The following is a 19,330-nucleotide window of genomic DNA, read 5'->3' as shown; positions in this document are numbered from 1 at the left end:
CTTGGTACTAGTAAAGTCATGGATCTGGAGAAATCTTATCTCTCATTTTACCAAACCACCACGTTTTAACTACATGCTAAATATTTTCCTTATACCCCTGGCTAAGTATAGGCCTTGCCCATAAAAGAGGAAACTTCTCTTTGCATCAGATGAGGACCATTACAGAAAACCACAACAAACCGAATGTAGAGAATAAGAAATCCTGTGGTTCCCAGTCACAACTGATACATCTACAACACAATCTACCTAAGGCACAGGGATCATTGTGGGAGAGGGATTGAAAAGATTGTAAAAGCCAGAGGAACAAGGGGATGGTCTTTAAGATTGTGTCTCCTAGAAATGCCAGAGATGTCATACCCATTACATTTTATTAACATGGCTGCTAAAGCAAGACCTGAATAATGTTGATGCCAATGGACATGCAAACATGGAAGGGAAAAGCTCGTGGAGTACAAATCCTGAGAAAGAATAGCTGGGGAGTGCTGAGAGTGGAGAGATAGTCTGCCACTGGGAAAAGGTCCTGAACTGGTTAGCCAAGTGGTCAGCTCTGTGATTATATACATACAGGCAACAGCATATGGACTGAGAGGGTTGTATTTATGTCTTTAGGAGTGTGTGTGTGTGTGTGTGTGTGTGTGTGCGTGTGTGTGTGTGTGTGTGTGTGTGTCTGTGTGTGTGTCTCTCTGTGTGTAGCACTAACAATAATTAAAGAAAAAAACATGAATTTAAGAGAGGGCGAGGGATGGGTTAGAGGGTAGAAAGGGAAAGGGGAAATTACGTAGTTATAATTTCAAAGACAAAATTTACTATAAAATGCACTCAAACAAGAATATCAACCATATACATGGCTGTGATATTTTAACCAAAAATGAAATTCACTTTAGTTTTTTGTAGGTAATAGCAAGCAAATGACCGTGTTAGACACTGGAATCATTTACTCAAGTTATCTTTTATGTAATCGTGCAGTTACAGCATATGATAAAAGGGTGTGAGAAGGTGGTAGATAGCCTATGTCTGAACACTTAAAATCAAAGCTCCTCAAACAAGCTACAAATGTGTTCACAAATAACAATTCAGAAAAAAAAACTGGGAGAAACCGAACTTTATTATAGACAATTTAACACCAAATGGCATGTCCCCTAGTACACAGCAAGCAGTCATATGGGACATGTTTGTGTCCCATGAGATAAGCCTTAATCCATTTTTACATTCAAGTTAAGACAATTCAGCACCGTTTAAACTTGAAGGCTAACAAAATCTGTGTTCAGAACTTAACCAGGACTTTGGGTAGCTGGGAATAAAATTGAAATCATTGCTTTTTAAAAAACATTGTCTATGTGAATTTAAAAAATGAAACACACATAGAGTGGGTAGTTTTATTACTTAATATACTGTTAGCAAGATTATTCCTAAAATATTTCCTGACTAAGAATTCAGTATTTTCCTAAAATCTGCTAAAGATTGACGCTCAGTGGGGAAGAAATTTTAGTGACCACAGGGAATGAGGTTCACACATGTGTCAGAGGTTAATATTTTAAAGAGCAGCACACTACTGTTACAAAGAATGCCTAAGGAAGAATTCGATGGACATTGTGGTTAAATTACTATATAAAATGTGAAGGAGATTTTTCTGGAACTAGGAAAGCTATACCTTCATCCCACCGGAGATGGATTCTGCGGTCCTCATATCATGATATTACTCAGATGGCAACGAGAAGACTTAATTATGCTGTCTTCCATTTCTTTACGGCCTTCCTTAGTGCAAAGACCGTCTTCTTTTCAATCCTTGATGATCTTTGCATCATTCTCACTTAGTACTCTTAAGAACGCAGTTTGGTTAGACTAGCTTGGGATTTTTATCATTATTCTACACCAATTAAACGAAGAACAGATGCCCAAGGGTCAAAAATAGGAAGTGCTAAATCAGGATGTAAAGCCGATTGGAAGTGTTTTTAAATCGTGGAAAGAAATGTTTACAAATAAACAGCTACTTAAGTGAAAAAGAATCGAACAAAAAAACCCAAATTGCATTTAAAAGGCAGACATTCCATGGATTTGAAAGGTATTTTAATTATTAGAAATACACACCTGTATATAATTAATAACTTTTAACTTAATCTTTGAAAAATGTGGCCAGGACAAATAGTAGTGCTTACATTTTAAATTCTATAGACATACTTTTAGCAGTTAAAAATGAAATAAGATGAGTCTAGTCTTCATACTTACTAAGGTTGGGGGCAGTCGTTTTAGTCTCCAATGTGTAGCAGGTAAGTGCTTGGCTTATACTGTCCCTAACATAATGTTGAGTAAAGAGATAACGGTCTCATTGAAATTATTATCTTATATATCTAAAAGCCATATTACTTTTATAGAGTTAAGAATCTTAGAAATACAAGTTGTTAAATCTATGAATGCCAGTCTGGCTCAGTATTCATACTGACAGTAGTTTCCGTTTTGTTTTTAAAAGCACGTCTATTAAGATATCTCTATCAGAATGATTATAATTTGAAAAGATCGTTCTACAGTATTAAAGCTGAAATGCTAGCTAGGTCAAAGAGGTACATCAAAGAAGCAATCCTATCGGTCAGATACCAGCTCGATCAAAGTTCTGTCTGTATTCGCTTACGGGGAAGTGTGCTCTCAGGCAGATGAGAATTATGTGTACCGTGCTCTCCGCCCCTGGGGACGGCCCATCTCTGACTCCTCCCACTTGCTCTGCAGCAGTGAGTACACAGCATGATGGGTAGAAACTGCTGCTCTTACAACTCTATGACACAGAAGGCAGGATTCCAGCTCATTGAGAAAGGTCTCCCTGACACGTCCTGGCACAGGACACACCTTACTTGAGCTTTTAATGCTGGCAAATGAGAGAAAACGTCAGCATAAGCACCAGGAATTCAAAAGTCTAACTCGATTTCTTTCTGCTCCTTCTGAATTTAAGACTCCAAATCCTACTGCTGCACACAGTTTCACAGTTTGAAGTAAGGTCACAGCGGTCTCATTGTGGTGCACAGTCCCTGTTTTTGCAGAAAGTACCTGCTTCCCTCTTGTTTGCCAACCTCTCAAGTATGCCATGCTATGTGCTTCCCTAATTTGGGCTTCGCTAATTTGGGCTGTATATATATTGACATTCCCCTTAATAACTGAACATTTCAGAAGTGTAGTAGATTGAAAAAGATCTAAAAAGGTTTTCCAGTATTTTTTTTACAGTATTTGAAAGAAGGTTGTGATGTTAGAGATTCATGGTGTAATTGCTGGGTGGGCAGTGACTTAATTCTGGCTAACAGTGAAACACTCGGCAGTTGCATGTTAGCTCTCCATCTATCACACCTGTCATCGGAATGATTTCGCTGTGCTGTGAATCCTCGTAATGGTAATATAAAGATCGTCACATTAGACGTTTCTGCCCTCAGAAAAAATAAGCGTGGGGGGAATGTCAACAATTATCAAACCAGAATCTGGAATTATCTAATTCATTCCAAAACAGAAGTTGACTCAAGTCAGAGTGAGATTAAGCAATTAACAGAAAGAAAAGCATCTAGTCACTCTAAAATGTAAACATAGTTTTATATAGGGATGTAACTATCTGAATATATACTTCACCATCTCTCTGCTGTAGAGCTATATTTCGTGACAACAATAGTTAGGTATTTGACCCTTCCTCAGCACCAAGTGTATCCATTTTTGCCTATACAATAGGAACACCTTTTTAAAAAGCAATCTATGTTGAGGCAAATACAAACCCATCATCATTGTCTCATGGGTCTGCACTTTAGAAAGTAATCAGTTCAAATTGTGGCTCATTCATTAAAATATCCTTTTCTTTTTGCACTATAATTTCAAAAGAAGGCAAGAAATTCAGAATTCTTTGAAAGAGCCCATTATGCACCCACAGAATTGAAACACCATTACTTCATAAAGCAACATGAATAAGTATGTAAAATATGCCAATCTAATGCTGATTTAAACACTCAAAATCCAGTTATGTGATTTGTTGTGAAAGAGTCCAAACAAAACCTTCTTTGTTGTTTTTCCGTTTGCCTTTTAAAATATCTAAGTCCTTCCTACTTAAGCTAATCTACAGTTTTCATAGGTCCAAACACCAGGTACTGCTTCATCCTTTGGGAAGTGAGCTTCTTTCTAATACCTAGGTTAAGAAAACACGATAGGACAGGTTATAAGCAGGATAATATCATGAGGTGAGCACAACAAATAACATTTTACTCAGACCTTGCAAAACTTGATGTAGCGATTTTCCTCTGCCCCAGCAACTACCACCTTGTAAAATCACTATTAGAACATGATTTAATAGTGATCAGAGGGTAGGACTAGGTCAGTAATATGAAGTACATGTCTGATGTCCACAGTCTGAATGTTTAAAAGGCAAAAAAAAATAAGTAAATAATTGAACAATAATAAAATTGAAATGAGAAAACGTCAAGCAGGACTTAATGACCCAGCACCCAAGCAGGCGAGCCCATTCTATGGGACAAGAGTGATACATCTGCCAGGAGGTATAGCCATGACTTCTGCACCATCTTACATTTGTCATTCTCTGTCTGCATACTTCTGGGTACAGAATGACACACTAACGTGCAGAGATAGGAACAGAGACCACAAAGTAGGTGTCGTTTCGTTGAAATGGTGATCAGTGGTCTCCATTATAAGGAAGAATGCATTTGGGTGCAAATCATAAACTGCTAATTTCTACACAACAAGTTCCGTGAGGAGAAAGCTGGGTCATAGCACTGCAGAAGTGGAAAGGGCCCAAGACATCTGGGAACATGGATGTGGGGGCGGGAGGCTACATAATGGAACATGTCAAATTATTGGGTGGGTTTTACATCCCACCAGAATGGTTTCAAATATCTGACTGGCATGAAAAACACCCAGTACTAACGTAACAGTGACATGTCATTAGAGTTAGGGCTTGGGGCAGTGAAAGCCAGTAATGACAGCATGAGGTCACATGCACGTGGTCATCAGACTGTCCACATAGCTTCAGAGGCATTGCACTCCTGCACAAAAAATTTCCGGTTTTCTCATCGCCTTCAGGGAGAAACTCAAGGCTTAGCTTGCTCTTCAGTTGTTCTGTGACTGGACCAGAGCCAACAAACCCAACTGGAAGCTGCCTTTGCAAACACTGCCTGCGGTTCACTCCTCCCTGCAGTTGCCCATGACTCTGAGCCCTACACCCATGCTCTTTCCCAGTCAGAGCTCTCAAGGCCAGACTTGCAGGCTGCTCTAAAAGCACTCTCCAGTCGTGGGCTGAGGAAATCCCTCTTTCTTCTGAATTTGGAGGTGAAAGTCAGAATATAAGAGGCAAGTATGAGTGTCCTCCAGGTGAGGGATTTTCATCCTCTGAGCATTTCTTATTTCTCACAGACAGATTAAGTACGATATTTATCTTATTAAGAATAATTAGCTTTGATTAACTTTATATTTACACCTGATCAGTACTGCTTCTTCAAATCATCTATGAATCTCCTTGTAAAAATACAAAAACCACTTGGCTTGCCGAATAATACTCACGGTGAAATGGTGCAGCCTGAGGCATAGGCGTGATGTCCTGTGTAGCGAATGTCACAGCGTACGACATTGTTACTGTAGTCTGATTCAGGCACCAGGTAGCTGGGGTTCACACTGACCTGAACAAGCAAAATAGCATGGTGTGAAAGAGTTCACACTTAATACATACTGTGTGAAAGAGTTCATACTTAATACATACTGTGTGAAAGAGTTCATACTTAATACATACTGTGTGAAAGAGTTCATACTTAATACATACTGTGTGAAAGAGTTCATACTTAATACATACTGTTATCCCCTCCTATCCCCACATCGCTACAGTGAGTTTACTAGAAGGGACTCAGCTACCTCAAGCAAGAAAAGGAGTTTAAGTAAAGCAGGTAGTTAAACATTCTGGATATATTACAAAAGGAAGCTGTATAAATTCCCCTAAGTGCCTTTAAAAAACCATACCATGGACCATTTAAAAATCATCCTGAAAGGTATTGAATCACTTTCAAGCGCATGGTTATTTAATATTTGAATCCAGAAAACAGCAGTGTATTGAATTGTAGTAGTAAATCACATGTATTCAGAGGCCCTACCTTTAGAATGTAGTTTCCGGGTTGTACATCTGTAATATCAATCCACTGGCAGTCTATGTCTGCTGCATAAGTATCATAACATCCGGGACTCAACCCCTGAAATCAGAAAATAATTTTAAATTATAGGGTGTGGCCAGACTGCCTATATGATATCTGTAAATGAAACCTTGGGTTAGTACTTAGAAGAATTGGACACAAAAACACATCTTAGCCAGTCTTACAATATCTAATTCTTCAGAAAGCTGTCATAACATGAGGTAATGTCCCTATTTCTGAAGTCACCAGTGGAAAATAGTCTTAAGCAACAGATTAGGCCTCCAGCACAATTCAAAAGTAGCAAGCCCACGAGGAAGAAAGGTCTGTCGTGTCCTATCAGTGAGACTCCCTGCAGTGACCTTCCTGTGTTCTGGATGTCTATAGCATGTTGTCTCGTGTAGCTTCATAGACTTCATCCTCTTCTGCTCCAAATTGAAATCATAATACAACCCCTTAAGGGCAGAGTCAAGCTAACATATATTATTAACCAAATCCATTTCAAATACATAAAGCCAGTTCTCACAACTGTATGAGACAGGTGTGTTACTATCTCCATATACAGAGGAGGATCCCAAGGCTAAGATCAATGACTGATGCAGGGGAAACAGCTGGGCACTGACTGAGCTGGTTTTAGGATAAATAAAGAAGGTCAGGGTACCTTTCCTCAACTATCATATTCCCTCTCTCAAATTATCAGTGAGATCTTCGTGGAGTCCAAAGGATGGATATCTGCCCGAACTGGTCAAAACCACATCAGTTCACTTGCTAAGACATTCATACCAGCAAGTCAACGGGAGTCTCACAAGGCTTCCAGGAGAAAAATGCCAAGAACATATGCTCCTTGCTATCACGAGTCTGCAGAAATTTCCTTCTATTGGGGCAATGGGTATCTTCTTATTTCCTCACGAGAACGTTTAACAGTTGCATTTTCATTCCGACAATCCAAAATTGGTTCAACAGTGTACGTGACAATCGTGTGAATTCATCCCTGTTTTTTAAAGCTGTCACTTGAGTTCACTTTGGTGCTTAAGGTCATTCTGGTCAACAAAGATACTAAAAACCATCTCAGTGTGCTTTGGTGATGTGGGTTTGGCTGCAGCTGGATTTGGGAAGAGAGAGATTTTGCTGTCAATAGCACAGGAGAGCATAGCCAGGCCAACTCAAAATTCCTTGAACCACAGGAACAAGAGCCATATTTGCCCGGATTCCTATTACTGCTCTCTCACAGAAATTGTGCACCGGATTAGACATCCATCGAAGACAGGTATAAGTAATGCCACCGTCAACTAATGAAAGTGTTTGGAAAATGCTTACATTAGCCCTGTTGGCCTACACCTAGAGGGCCAATTGCTCAAGCCCTTGAATGTGTCAGCAGCCTAAGTCATACAATCTTAAAAGTACTATTTGTGTGTGTGTGTGCGTGTGTGTGTGTGTGTGTGTGTGTGTGTGTAAATTGCTGGCTGACACTGTTACTTTATGATTCACCAGCTGGCAGAATATGCTCATTTTGAGCTTTGCTTATTTGAACAAATGCCTGAAGTTGCCAAGGCCATTAAGCAAGTAGACATTTCATGTATTTTAAGTCAAATGTGAAAAACATTGAAAATATAACTTCATTCTAGGTTATGTAAATGTGTTGCTTGGTCTCAGCAAAACATACCTATCTGCAGCGTTTGGTCCTTCAGTGTGAGGTAACTATTTTAATTGTGCATATATTTTGCATATAAATTTGTGACCTAAGAACATGCTATTTTATATATAATGTATGCATAAGTTATACCTAATTAGATGCATATATATATATATTTATTTAAGGAGGATGATCCTCATATAACAAAACTAATAAAAGTCAATATTAGGGGACCTATGTCAATGTTTTTTTCTATAAATGAAGTCTGTTCAAAAGACTATTTAAAACATTTACAATGCAAAACCAAGTGAAGAATTTTTAAGGCATGCATGGAGAAGGATAGAAGAGAAAACTATCACATAAAAAAGTGAGATTGCCCACATGAATAAGGGTGCCTCTGCCTCTGTGGCTGACATGTGCACAAGACCCCGGGCAAGTGCTCTAACTCAGAGAGAGATGATCAGCATGTGTCCTTGTAGGAAGAGGGAAAATGCTTGCTCCAGGGTCTCTCGGGGTGATCACAGAATGAGAAAGCAATCTCTTCATGGGTGCGTGCTTAATATATGGGTGTGTTACATTTTTCACTTAAAGCATATGTCGTGCCCCTCCCAACCTATGTTAAATATAACTGTCTCCCTTTCTAACCACTTTGATGAGCTGAGCCAGAGGAAAGAACGGTCACCACATGTAGGTCACCAAAAAGCTTCCGGCCACAATCCTGGAATCCGCTTCCCAAGACGACGGCCCTGATGTCTTTGCGCTCTGGGTAATGTACATTCAGGAACTACTTGCCAAGAGCTGGGCTGGAGTAAAATTACAATGTCCTTTTACAAATTACGGTTTTGGATGTAACTACTGGCATAGCTTTTAACTGACACACATTTTCCAATTCTCAGACATACAATAGCGCTTAACTCAGCACTATTAAAAACAAATCCATTCAAAGGACATCTGATATTAATTACACTGGAGGTTTAAATTAAATATACATGTGTGGAGTAAGAAATGTGTCTCTCTGTTCTTATTTGCATTATTAAAAGTGATGCCATTTAAAGTAATTTAAAAAAAAAAAAAAAGACTGGCTTCAACTCTCTGTTCTAACTTTAGGCACTATTCCATATTAATCTTGAAAATGGATAACAAAGTGGTTATGCAGGTGAGAAAACCAGATGCATAGCGCCAACAGTAACTTGTAGCCAATTGAAAGACACAGAATAAAGGCAGATGTTGTCAGCCATTCCCGTGGATTCGGAAAGCTAACTACTTTTCATTGTGTTAAGTAGCGAGGATCCACATTGACCTCCTGTGATCTCCAGCAGGGGTTCCACTTACAGCTGGAAACACTTTAAAAGCAATCTGCACCACCCAGTCATCTGCCTTTTCGCAGTTACTTTCCACGCTGATAAGGTGAGCTTAAAATGAAACAAATTATTCTAAAAAAGAAGAGCCGGAGGAAAGAAAACAGTCAAGGAGTTGCCGTCATTTTCTCTGGGTGTCTGTGGTACCAGCCTACCTGTGTGTGTGCAGTACAGGCAAATCGTCTGTGGTACCCATAATCACAGGAAGTGTCCTCCAGACAGAAGCTTGCTTTGTGGCCCTCGGCCACTCTCCTCTGTGTGCTGGCATCCAGCAGGTCGTAGTGGCTGAATTCATCCATGCTGTGGTAATGTCTAATGTCCCACACAACAAAGGCACAGCAGTCAGTGGCACGCAGAGAAAACAACGAGGGCACAAAATAACTTCTTGTCTCATAAATTAAATAGTACTGTGCTCACAAATTAAAGCAGGATAAATTTATCTTCTTGTTTTTAATTTTTTTAAGACTTATTTATTTCATGTGTGTGAATGTTTTGTCTACCAGTAGTATGTACTCAGGTTCTGTGCCTGGCGCCAGAGGAAGTCAAAAGAGGGCTTCCAAGCCCTTGGAACTGGAGGTTTGTGAACCGCTATGTGGGTACAGGGAATCGAACCTGGGTCTTCTGCAAGTGCTCTTTGTAGGCCCAAGTGTGTGTGTGTGTGTGTGTGTGTGTGTGTGTGTGTGTGTGTGGTGTGTGTGTGGTGTGTGTGTGTGTGTGTGTGTGTGTGTGTGTGTGTGTGTGTGTGTGTGTGTGTGTGTGTGTGTGTGTGTGTGGTGTGTGTGTGTGTGTGTATGTGTGTGTGTGTATGTGGTGTGTGTGTGTGTGTGTGTGTGGTGTGTGTGTGTGTGGTGTGTGTGTGTGTGGTGGTGTGTATGGGGGGTGTGTGTGTGTGTGGGTGTGTGTATGTGTGTGGGTGGTGTGTGTGTGTGTGTGGTGTGTGTGGGGTGTGTGGTGTGTGTGTGTGTGGTGTGTGTGTGTGTGTGGTGTGTGTGTGTGTGTGTGTGGTGGTGTGTGTGTGTGTGTGGTGTGTGTGTGTGTGTGTGTGTGTGTGTATGTGTGTGTGTGTGTGTGTGTGTTTCCTCTTGAAATTGTGTAGCTCTTGCTGTCCTAGAACTTAACTCTGTAGAGTCTTAAACTCAGAGATCTGCCTGTCTCTGCCACCCAAGTGCTGGAACTAAAGGCAGGTACTATCATGCCTGGCTCCCAAGTTTATCTTCTTAAAGAGCTATTCATGCCACATGCTTTTTAAAGAGCATTGCAAGCTTTTAACTTTACTGTAAAGATATAGTGGTATCTGTTCCTTTATACAGGGTTTACATTTGAACATTAAATGTAGACAATTGATTCTCTGTGCTTGTAACCTGTGCAGTTTCTAGTATATTTCTCTGTCTGCCACTGCTGGTATTGGTGATGTAATGATGATTTCAAGCAAGTACCAAACTCTGGAGGGCTTTCTATGAGATTCAAAAAACTAGAGTTGCAACATTTGTTAAGTCTCTTTGGAAACACCAAGGGGAAGCAACAACATGATCTTCTATTTCTATTGTTTAAGTAGCACAAACTTTTATTTTGAAATAAAATATTTCTATTTTCATATGTAAATTATGTGGCTAAAGTCCACTTTTCTCTATTCCTTAAATAGAAGGCTCTGAGCTCTTATTCTTCTTGTATGAGGGAGGAGCTACAAGGAGAATGGGTTTGAATTTCTGTAAGTGGGAGACCACACATCATGATTTCCTGGCATTGACTACTTGAGCACATTACCTAGGCAAGTGATGGCATAACCACATGTAATTTAAAAATTAAAACCATTACATTTAGAAAGGGTAAGGCAGCCACTCTGGGGCTGATGCGGGCTTTTCAAAAGATAGATGTGAATTGGGTCCTGAAATCTATCTTTCATTGGACATGGTCTATAAATCCTTTAGGTAAAAGATGCCATGCCATGCTTTTATCAAATGCCTTTTAAAGCTAACCAACTGCAGATGATCTTGCCTATAGCAGATACTTTAACATAAAAGTAAATTCTATTGGCAGCCATTCTCTGTCCTTTCAATAATTTTAATGAGCGTGACTTACAGTTTCCAATTGAAAAGACGATGGGATGGAATTTAGTGGTGAATGGGGCTATCTTAGGGTTTAACATTCCTAGCTTCAGGTATGACTAGTCATCTGGAAAATTTAAGAGCATCCCAGAAGTACTGAGATGCCCATCCACTTACTGGTGGCAGCTGTGCCACTCCCAGGAGTAGCGGGGGCGGCTCGGTAAGAAGTCAGACGTCCCTTGGTTTTTCACTCTCTGAGGAAATCGTAGCAGTACCCTGTGGTCATAGTCTCTGACATCCGCCCTATATGCTGAACTGTGAGTTTAGAGAAGAGCCATTAGATCCACTGTACATGGATGCAACACAAAATAGGAAGAACAGCTCGCTGTCACGTGGTCCTGGCATTCCCCTTCCCCAACTAGCCTCTCAAGTCAAGGAGCAGATCCTGAGCTCCAGTCCTGGAAGAATAAACACATCGCGACTATCTGGTGCGTGACTGAATGAAGGATAACAGTAAAAGCCCAGATAGACTGAGACTAAGATTTATCCTAAAAAGATTGTAGAGCAGAGACTCTGCACCTAAAAACTGTAAAATGGCTATAGTAATGACCCATATGTGTCTATTAATTACTTGATGTGTCTATGATATAAAGTAGAGAAATACTCTAAAACAAGACACCTAGCTTTAGGTGGATAACTTTATACTGGACAACTACCAAACTGAGGGTGCTCCTTAGTATCTTTTCGGCATTCACTGGTGTGTATCGTGCCATAAGGAACGCAAAAGAGCTTGAATTTCTCTCCGACGGTAGTAAAAAAGTCAACATGGAAGGTTCGTATAAACACCCCTGTACCGTTACTATATTTTAATAGCTCTGTTAGTGACCCATTTTACTTAGCCTACTACCAGAACCATGCAAACAGCTTGTGCTCCCCCTGCTGGTGGCCAGCCGCAGAATCAGAGAATTCCAAGACCAGAATAGATATTTTATTTTAGGATGGACGGAAAACAAAACTATTGCCTGTGGTCTTATACCAAAACAACCCAGTTAATCACGGCCTGAAAGAAGTGTGGAATGTGCTTTTAACCAATCGAGGTGGGGGGCACCGTGACGAATATACTTCTAGAGCATTAGAGAATAATAAGTGCTTCCTTCAACCTCCCCCCCACAACCCGACCCCCCCCTCCCGACACACACACCGTGTTGTTGAATTTCCGTTTTATATAAAGTTATTGGAGGTAGTTGGCGCTAATGCCTAATAGGTATCTTGGGAAAGACCCTGAGACCCAGTCTCCAGAATAAGGGTTTTCTTCCCCCTCCCCCTATTTGTGACTCTCACTGAGGCGGTACCCATAAAAACATTCCAAATTAACTCGCTCTCCAAGTCAGCATGCCCAGGAGGTCACGTCCCACTTCCCAGCCCTTGTCCCACTTCCTAGTCCTTGTCTGCGCTGAATAGCAGAACAAACTAGGCACCGGAGTGATCCCAGGATCAAAACCTGGAACCCGGCTGTGGAAACACATACCTGGCCAGGCAGTTTTCTTCCGCAGCGCATCTCAGGTTGTACATAGCCATCTTTTGTACGTACGTGGATGCCTGGATGTAGTAGGGATCGGGTACCAGGTCCGGGAGACCTAAGGATAAGACAAGCTGATGACCTCTGACTCCTAGACCCTTTTTGTCACCTTTCGCCCTTCAAGTCTGCAGGGTGGGGCTGAGTATGTGGAAGAGCAGGGAAAATTGGGGCTAGGAAGGAAAGGGAAAAGGAAGCTGTTGGAGCCAGGAGCGCGGTTTCCATCAAATTCCAGCGCTGGCGGGGCAGGATTGGGGGCGGGGGGGTGGTGTTGAGTCTGCGGGACCGGATCCCGCCGCCGCGCCCAGACCGCCACGTCTAGACAGCACTGACCTGTGGCCAGGGTGGCGGGTACCTACCGCGGACCTAGGGGTACTTACCGTACTGGAAGTAACCGGTGCCATATCCAGGTCGATGCCTGCTCCCGGACCGGGGTCTCTCATAGGTGTCATAGTAGTTATAATAGGGGTTGTCGTCGGAGTACTTGTAGGGATTGTAGGGGTCGTCGCCCACCATGCGATCTACGTGGCTGGGTGGCCTCAGATTACTGAGCTGCGGAGGCTGCGGCGACGCAGTCCGGTTCGCTGCGCGCCTTGAGGCTCCATCGCGGGCCCCCGACGGCGAGAAACCAACTTGGAACCAGTGGCGGGCGGCGGGCCGGGGACGACCCGCGGCGACCCCAGATGGGCTTGGAGTCCTCGCACGGGCAGAGGCCGTGCGGTTGTCACGCAGCAGCAGAATGGGCGTGCGTGGCTGTGCCGCAGCGTTGCCGTCGGCTCTCGGGGCAGTGGCGCTGGAGTCGCGGCGTCGCTGAGGCTGGTACTGCGCCCCCAGGCTCAACAGACTGAACACCTGCCCGTTGTTCTCCCATTGGATTGTCTGGCGCCAGGCACCGGGGGCGGCGGGAGGCTCGCGCGGGGCCTGCGGGGCGCAGCGGAGAAGGGGGCAGAACTGCAGCTGTCCCAGAAAGAGCACGGTCCAGGCGAAACGCATGATGCTCCCGGCTCGTCCCTTCTCGGGGAGGGACGTGGCTAGGAGAAAAATGAAGACGGGACTCAGATCCCGCGAAGGAGGGAGACCTCTTCCAGCAGGGAGGAGGAGGGCGAGGCTCGGGGATGGGTCGCAGGGACTGGTGCCAAGGGCGAGCGGCAGACCCTGCCCCCAGCCCAGGAGGCCGTCGGACGTGGCACCGTCCTCCTCTCCCCTTTCCCAGTCCTGGAAGGCGACGGGGAGCGGCGCACGACGGTCCGGGAGAGCGCACAGTGTCTGGAGTAGAAGGAGGAGAGATTTTAAACTTTCTGACAAGTTTGCAGTTACACAAGCCGTTCTGGCCCCGCTGCCCCTCCGCTATTTGTTCGCGTAATGCGATTGGAAACGTGCAAGGCGGACAGCTCCACCACTCTGCCCCTCCCTCCCCTCCCCGCCCCCTCCCCTCCTCCCCAGACACGTTGCACAGGGAGAGTTAAGGGGAAAGAACAAAACGGAACACACATCCTGAGACACACTCGACTTAATCTGGGCCGAACATGCAGGAATTTCAAAAGACTCAGACAGACGAAGGCAGCCAGGCCATGGGCCCAAGCCAAAATATGCATGAAGAAAAATGCTATTAGGTCACCAGCCCTGGAGAGGCGGGAAGCAGGAGGTGGGGAGAGCGATGGGGGCCAAAATGTGTGCGTTGGGATGGGGGAGGTTGTGACTAACGCTTATCCATAAAGGAGTTAACCAGACAAATTTCCCAATGCACACTCACCCCACTTTTATGGGAAGCGCCCTCAGCGAATAAACCCCAGGATATCAAATTTTGTTTTTCTGGCTGTAGGTAATATGAGAAATGGGTTACAAATCTGTTTCCTACAGTGAATATTTTAATAACCAAAGTGAAAATTTACAGGGAACAAAGCTTGCTACGTTGAAAAAGTGAGTAAAGCCGACTCCCCTCCCCCCTTTATTTTGTCTTAAAAGAATCAGTCCAATTTGCACTTTAAGTGACAAGAATTCTTTCATTCCTACTGTGTACCAGAGAGCTAGCAGGGCAAGGCAGTGCTTAGAGGCCCCTTCAAGTAGATTTTTTAAATCTGACTTCTTGCTTTCTCTTGTGTCTAATAAGGAGGTTTGACTTCACATTTTAAAATCAAATTACCGATGTTAAATATTGAAATTCAATAAAGCATCCAGCCGCTTTTAATTCATCTTCCAATCTAAACAGAGGTGTTGCAAGAGGAAAAAGCCTTTGAATTCAGGGTTTAGCACAAAGAAGGCAGTGGGTGTGGCCAGGAGGCTGAGTAGGAGGGTAATCTGCAACTGCCATGCTTACTAGAGCAGCTGTTCACATCCTACTCAGGGTCTGGGAGGTTCTGGACTGAATTCAAAGGAAAAAAAATGCTACCAAGTGGTCTGATTAGACTCCTAGGCAACGCCAGATTTTAGTATCCATTTTTTTTTTTTTTGGTTCCATCATTGAGCTGTGGTCTAGACACACTTAATACTCACCTCTGGGACTGTCTTTCCATAAATGATCATCCCATGAGGTGGGGAGGTGGACATCTGTTGGTTTGACTGCCTCCCACCCATATCCCATATCCATTTCCCTTTTCTTTCTCTTTTTATATTTTTTAAAATTCTGCCTGGACCGCTTCGGACCCCTAGTAGTATGATTGGACTGAAAGGGCATTTGTGGGATTTCTTCACTTCAAGAACTGGTCGTGAGACCTGGGTTTGCCCTAATTAAACTGTCTTCCTAGGATCTGAATGTTAAGGTGGTCACAGGGCCAAAACTATTCCTCCTCCCACTGCTAGAAAAAGAGACAAGTCTTGGGTCTTTAGCTTTTCTTCCAGACTTTTCTAGTGCATTCTTTTGTGGATTAACATTGTCAGCTTCTGTCTTCTGCCACTGAAGAATCCTGCTGGACGCTGAGGAGGCTGGGGCTGCTTCTCTCAGCGAGTTAAATCACATGACAGCGAGTCCAGGGCAAGGAGCCTGGCTTTGGACTCAAGTTAGATGGAGCCCACACAGGACCCCATACCTTCCTTGATAACAGAGTTTTGCCCACATGTGGCAAATCTACTGCTTATATGATGAAGATAAATTTTAAGAACAAATTCCCTCATGCAAGTCAACAGTGAATTCTTTTCTGAACAAAGCTATGTCTAAGATAACGCTAGTTGTCATTTTACTGGATATCTTCAAGGCTTACAATTAACTACTGGATTTCTCTAGACCAGGTAAGGGAGCTAGAGTTTTAAAAAAAGAAGAAAAGCAAATGTATATAATTTGGATAGACAAAAGAAATATAAGGAGAAATGGGAAGAGACTAATTATAATTATCTCTCATCTGAAATAGGCCCTACATCTGCCCATGACAGTTTCTCTCCAGAAGGGAATAGCTGGGGTGGTTATTACTTGACCACATGTTTCTGGGGAAAGACTTCTTCTATGGAGGTCAATTTAGAGCATAAGCACAAAGGTGCTCCTATGGGGAGGGTAGAAAGTTTGTCCTGAATCTCAGCTAAGTTACCTTTGTTTCCAGTTCTGGTATTTGGGGAGTGAAGAAAAAAACGGAGGTGGGGAGGTGAGGGGAACAGAGAGAGCAGTAAGGGGAGGGGGAGGTGTTTCTTTGTATGTGTGTATTTTATTTTTTTGGCTCTCAGTTCTTGGCAAGATTTAACAATTAACCCAAATGAATGGTCTTCAAAGTATTTTTCCAAGTTTCAACATTTTCTGTTTTTCTTGACTATCCAGTGTATCCTATTTTCAATCCATTCACTGCAAGTTTTCATTATGACCATTAATATTGAAGAAATAGTTCCTTGAGCTTGGCTTTAAAATATTGGTCAACTTTTTGTGTCTCTACAAGGCGACGCCTACAGAAAACAATTTTCCCTTTTTAAGTATTTTCCATCAGTGAAATCCCATTGAACATTTATTTATTTACAGTATCTCATGAACACATACACTTTACAGGGTACTATACAAGTGAGCTGTACACATGATCCTCTGTAGTAGATGAGACTGGTCATTTTCTCCCAGTTTGCTTCAAAAGATTTAAAACTGTTTCATGAAAGCAGAAATAACTAGTCAGAGCAGTAACAATGTCTTTTGTTTATTTTCTTTATTAAACACACACGTGCTCACATATACATACGACTCCAACCCATTGGCACATACTCTAAATGCCACAAGAGAAGAGAAAATAGTTCATTTTGTCCCTCTTTCATTTCCTCCAAAGTCTCTTGCTTAAGACTTAGCTAGCTGGGAGAAAAAGAAAGAAAGGAAACATGTGGCCACCACATTGAGGACAATAGAAAGTGTTTGTGACCCTGGGGTGAGATCATGTAGCTACACATTGTGTTCTTTTCTCAGCGACAAAACTTCTGTTTTCAAAATTAGACAAACCAGTCTCATCCCATTCACCAGTAAAGTTAATACAAATAATACTAGTAGCGATTACAACGATGATAATAACTGTAGCTGTATCAAGACACCCCAGCTCTTTAACTATGATAAGATACACAGCTGATCCCCACCTGAGACCAGCTTTCTGTGGACAGATCTATGGTCTATGTCATAAAAGAGGGAATCACCCAAATTCTTTTTGATTTTTGAAAGCAAGTTCTATTTTCTACTAAGAAATAAAAATTAGCCCTGCCCCGCTTCACCTAAGTTCTCTCGCAAGTTGCCTGTACTTTCCATGCTGGTTCTCTGAGAAGCACCATCGTGGTCAGCAAGAACACATACCTGGTAAAGGAGGGAGCTAAGAAGGAAGTGCTTGGTCCATTTTCTAGAGATTGGTACGATATGAAACCCCTGGCCATGTCCGATATTGGACACATTGGGGAAACACTAGGCACAAGGATTCAAGGAACCAAAATGGCATCTGATGGCCTCAAGGGTCATTTTTTTGAGGTAAGCTTTGCTGATCTACAGAATAAGAAAGGTGCATTTTAGAAAATTCAAGCTAGTTACTAAAGATGTGCAGGGCAAACACCGCCTGGCTAACTTCCATGGCATGGATCATACCCAGGACAAAATGTGTCCCATGGTCAAAAAGCAGTTGACCAGACTATGATTAGAGCTCATGCTGGTGTCGAGACAACTGATGGTTCTTCGCTCTGTCCATTCTGGCTTGGCTTTACTAAAACAAATGCAGCAACCGGATATGTAAGGGGTCCTGTGTGCAGCACCAGCAGGTCACTCAGACCTGGAAGAAGATGAGATCATGACTCGAGACTGCAAATGGCTTGAAGGAAGTGGTGAATAAAATGGTCACAGAAAGCAATGGGAAAGACAGAGAAAACACTCCTGTCCATTTATTCTCTCCATGATGTCTTCATTAGAAAGGTAAAAATGCTGAAAAACTCCACATTTGAGCTGAGAGAACTCAAGGAGAGCCATGCTGAAGGGGGTAGTTCTGGGGAAACTATTGATGGTGACGGTGACAGTGATGGTGACGGTGACAGTGACGGTGACGGTGAGGCAGCTGCAGAAGTTGAATGAGCTGATGGATTCGAACCTGGGTCCAAGAATCTGTTTAGAATCCAGACTTTAATTAGACACAAATAAAAAGTCCTACTGTGAAAAAGAAAGAAAAGTTAAAAGGGCTGTGTCTCCAGAATTTACTACGCAACTTTATATTCACAGGATATGGAATTATTCAGAAAGGTACAGCTGCAGAGCAGGACCTCTGAGTTACCAGAAACAGAGCGATAACTCCATAATCAAGGGAACAGAATGTGAGCTTCACTGCCTTTGTCTGGGGGCTGGAGAGATGGTTCAGAAGTTTAGTACACATCCCATTACTCTAAAGAACCCAAATTAGTTTTCCTGCACCAATCAGGCTGTCACAAGCACCTGCAATTCCAACTCCAGGGAATCTGGCTCTCTCTTCTGCCCTCTGGGTACAACTGCATGCACACACACACACACACACACACACACACACACACACACAGAGAGAGAGAGAGAGAGAGAGAGAGAGAGAGAGAGAGAGAGAGAGAGAGAGATTGAAAAGAAAAGAGATTGAAAATTCAGCCTGAGGAAGCACATAGGAGCCTTGTCTTTCAGTGAAGTTGATGGTTTGTGTGACGTTTGCCACCCTGTGGTTTTAACACCTCGGAGGAATCAAAGCAAATGAGGTGGAGAGTTTAAGTGTCAAAGAGAACATAAGGAAAAGAAGTAAATAGGGCAGGTAACGTTAGAAGAAGGACTGAGACCTGAATGGAGTTATTGAATACACTCTTTGAGATAACCATAAAAAGTAACAGAGTGAGCTACAGAACCAAGCTTTCCAGTGGGAGCAGAGGGAGGCGGGCTGGCGGACGTGAAAGCTGACAGAAAGTTACCCTCCTTTCTCGGCATCCTAGTTTTTTGCCACATGCCACTTCCAGGTATTCACCCAAACATAAAAAGTAGACAGTTGGTACACATTTGTCTGTGTGTCAAGACTGAACTAAAAAAGAAAATAAGTAAACAAACTGCCTCAAAATAGCCCAGAAATAATGAATTTTAAGTCTGGCTGGCTGGGTTACCTATCCCCTCGGGCCTCCTTTTTTCTTTCTTTTTTTCTTAAGTG

At 42.7% G+C, this 19,330-nt stretch overlaps 1 protein-coding gene and 1 pseudogene across 2 annotated transcripts; one reads left to right on the top strand and one right to left on the bottom strand.

The window, feature by feature from the left end:
* Positions 1-856: 856 nt before the first annotated feature.
* Positions 857-14,030, bottom strand: Lox (lysyl oxidase). Of its 2 annotated transcripts, XM_032886009.1 has the most exons (7): positions 13,139-14,030; positions 12,711-12,819; positions 11,360-11,497; positions 9,293-9,449; positions 6,114-6,209; positions 5,533-5,648; positions 857-4,147 (listed from the first exon to the last, which is right to left on the bottom strand). In XM_032886009.1, exons 1-7 carry the CDS (start codon positions 13,749-13,751, stop codon positions 4,141-4,143), a joined length of 1,236 nt encoding a protein of 411 aa, XP_032741900.1. In that variant the 5' UTR covers positions 13,752-14,030; the 3' UTR covers positions 857-4,140. The 2 variants fall into 2 exon arrangements, with proteins under 2 accessions (XP_032741900.1, XP_032741901.1); XM_032886010.1 differs by lacking the exon at positions 857-4,147 and having other exon boundaries at positions 5,529-5,648; positions 13,139-13,751.
* On the top strand, positions 13,874-18,255 carry LOC116884424 (annotated as a pseudogene).
* Positions 18,256-19,330: the final 1,075 nt, after the last annotated feature.

The sequence above is a fragment of the Rattus rattus genome, chromosome 15 (assembly GCF_011064425.1).
Source record: "Rattus rattus isolate New Zealand chromosome 15, Rrattus_CSIRO_v1, whole genome shotgun sequence".
NCBI classification, from domain to species: Eukaryota; Metazoa; Chordata; class Mammalia; order Rodentia; family Muridae; genus Rattus; species Rattus rattus.
This window is presented reverse-complemented; position numbering and strand designations above follow the sequence as displayed.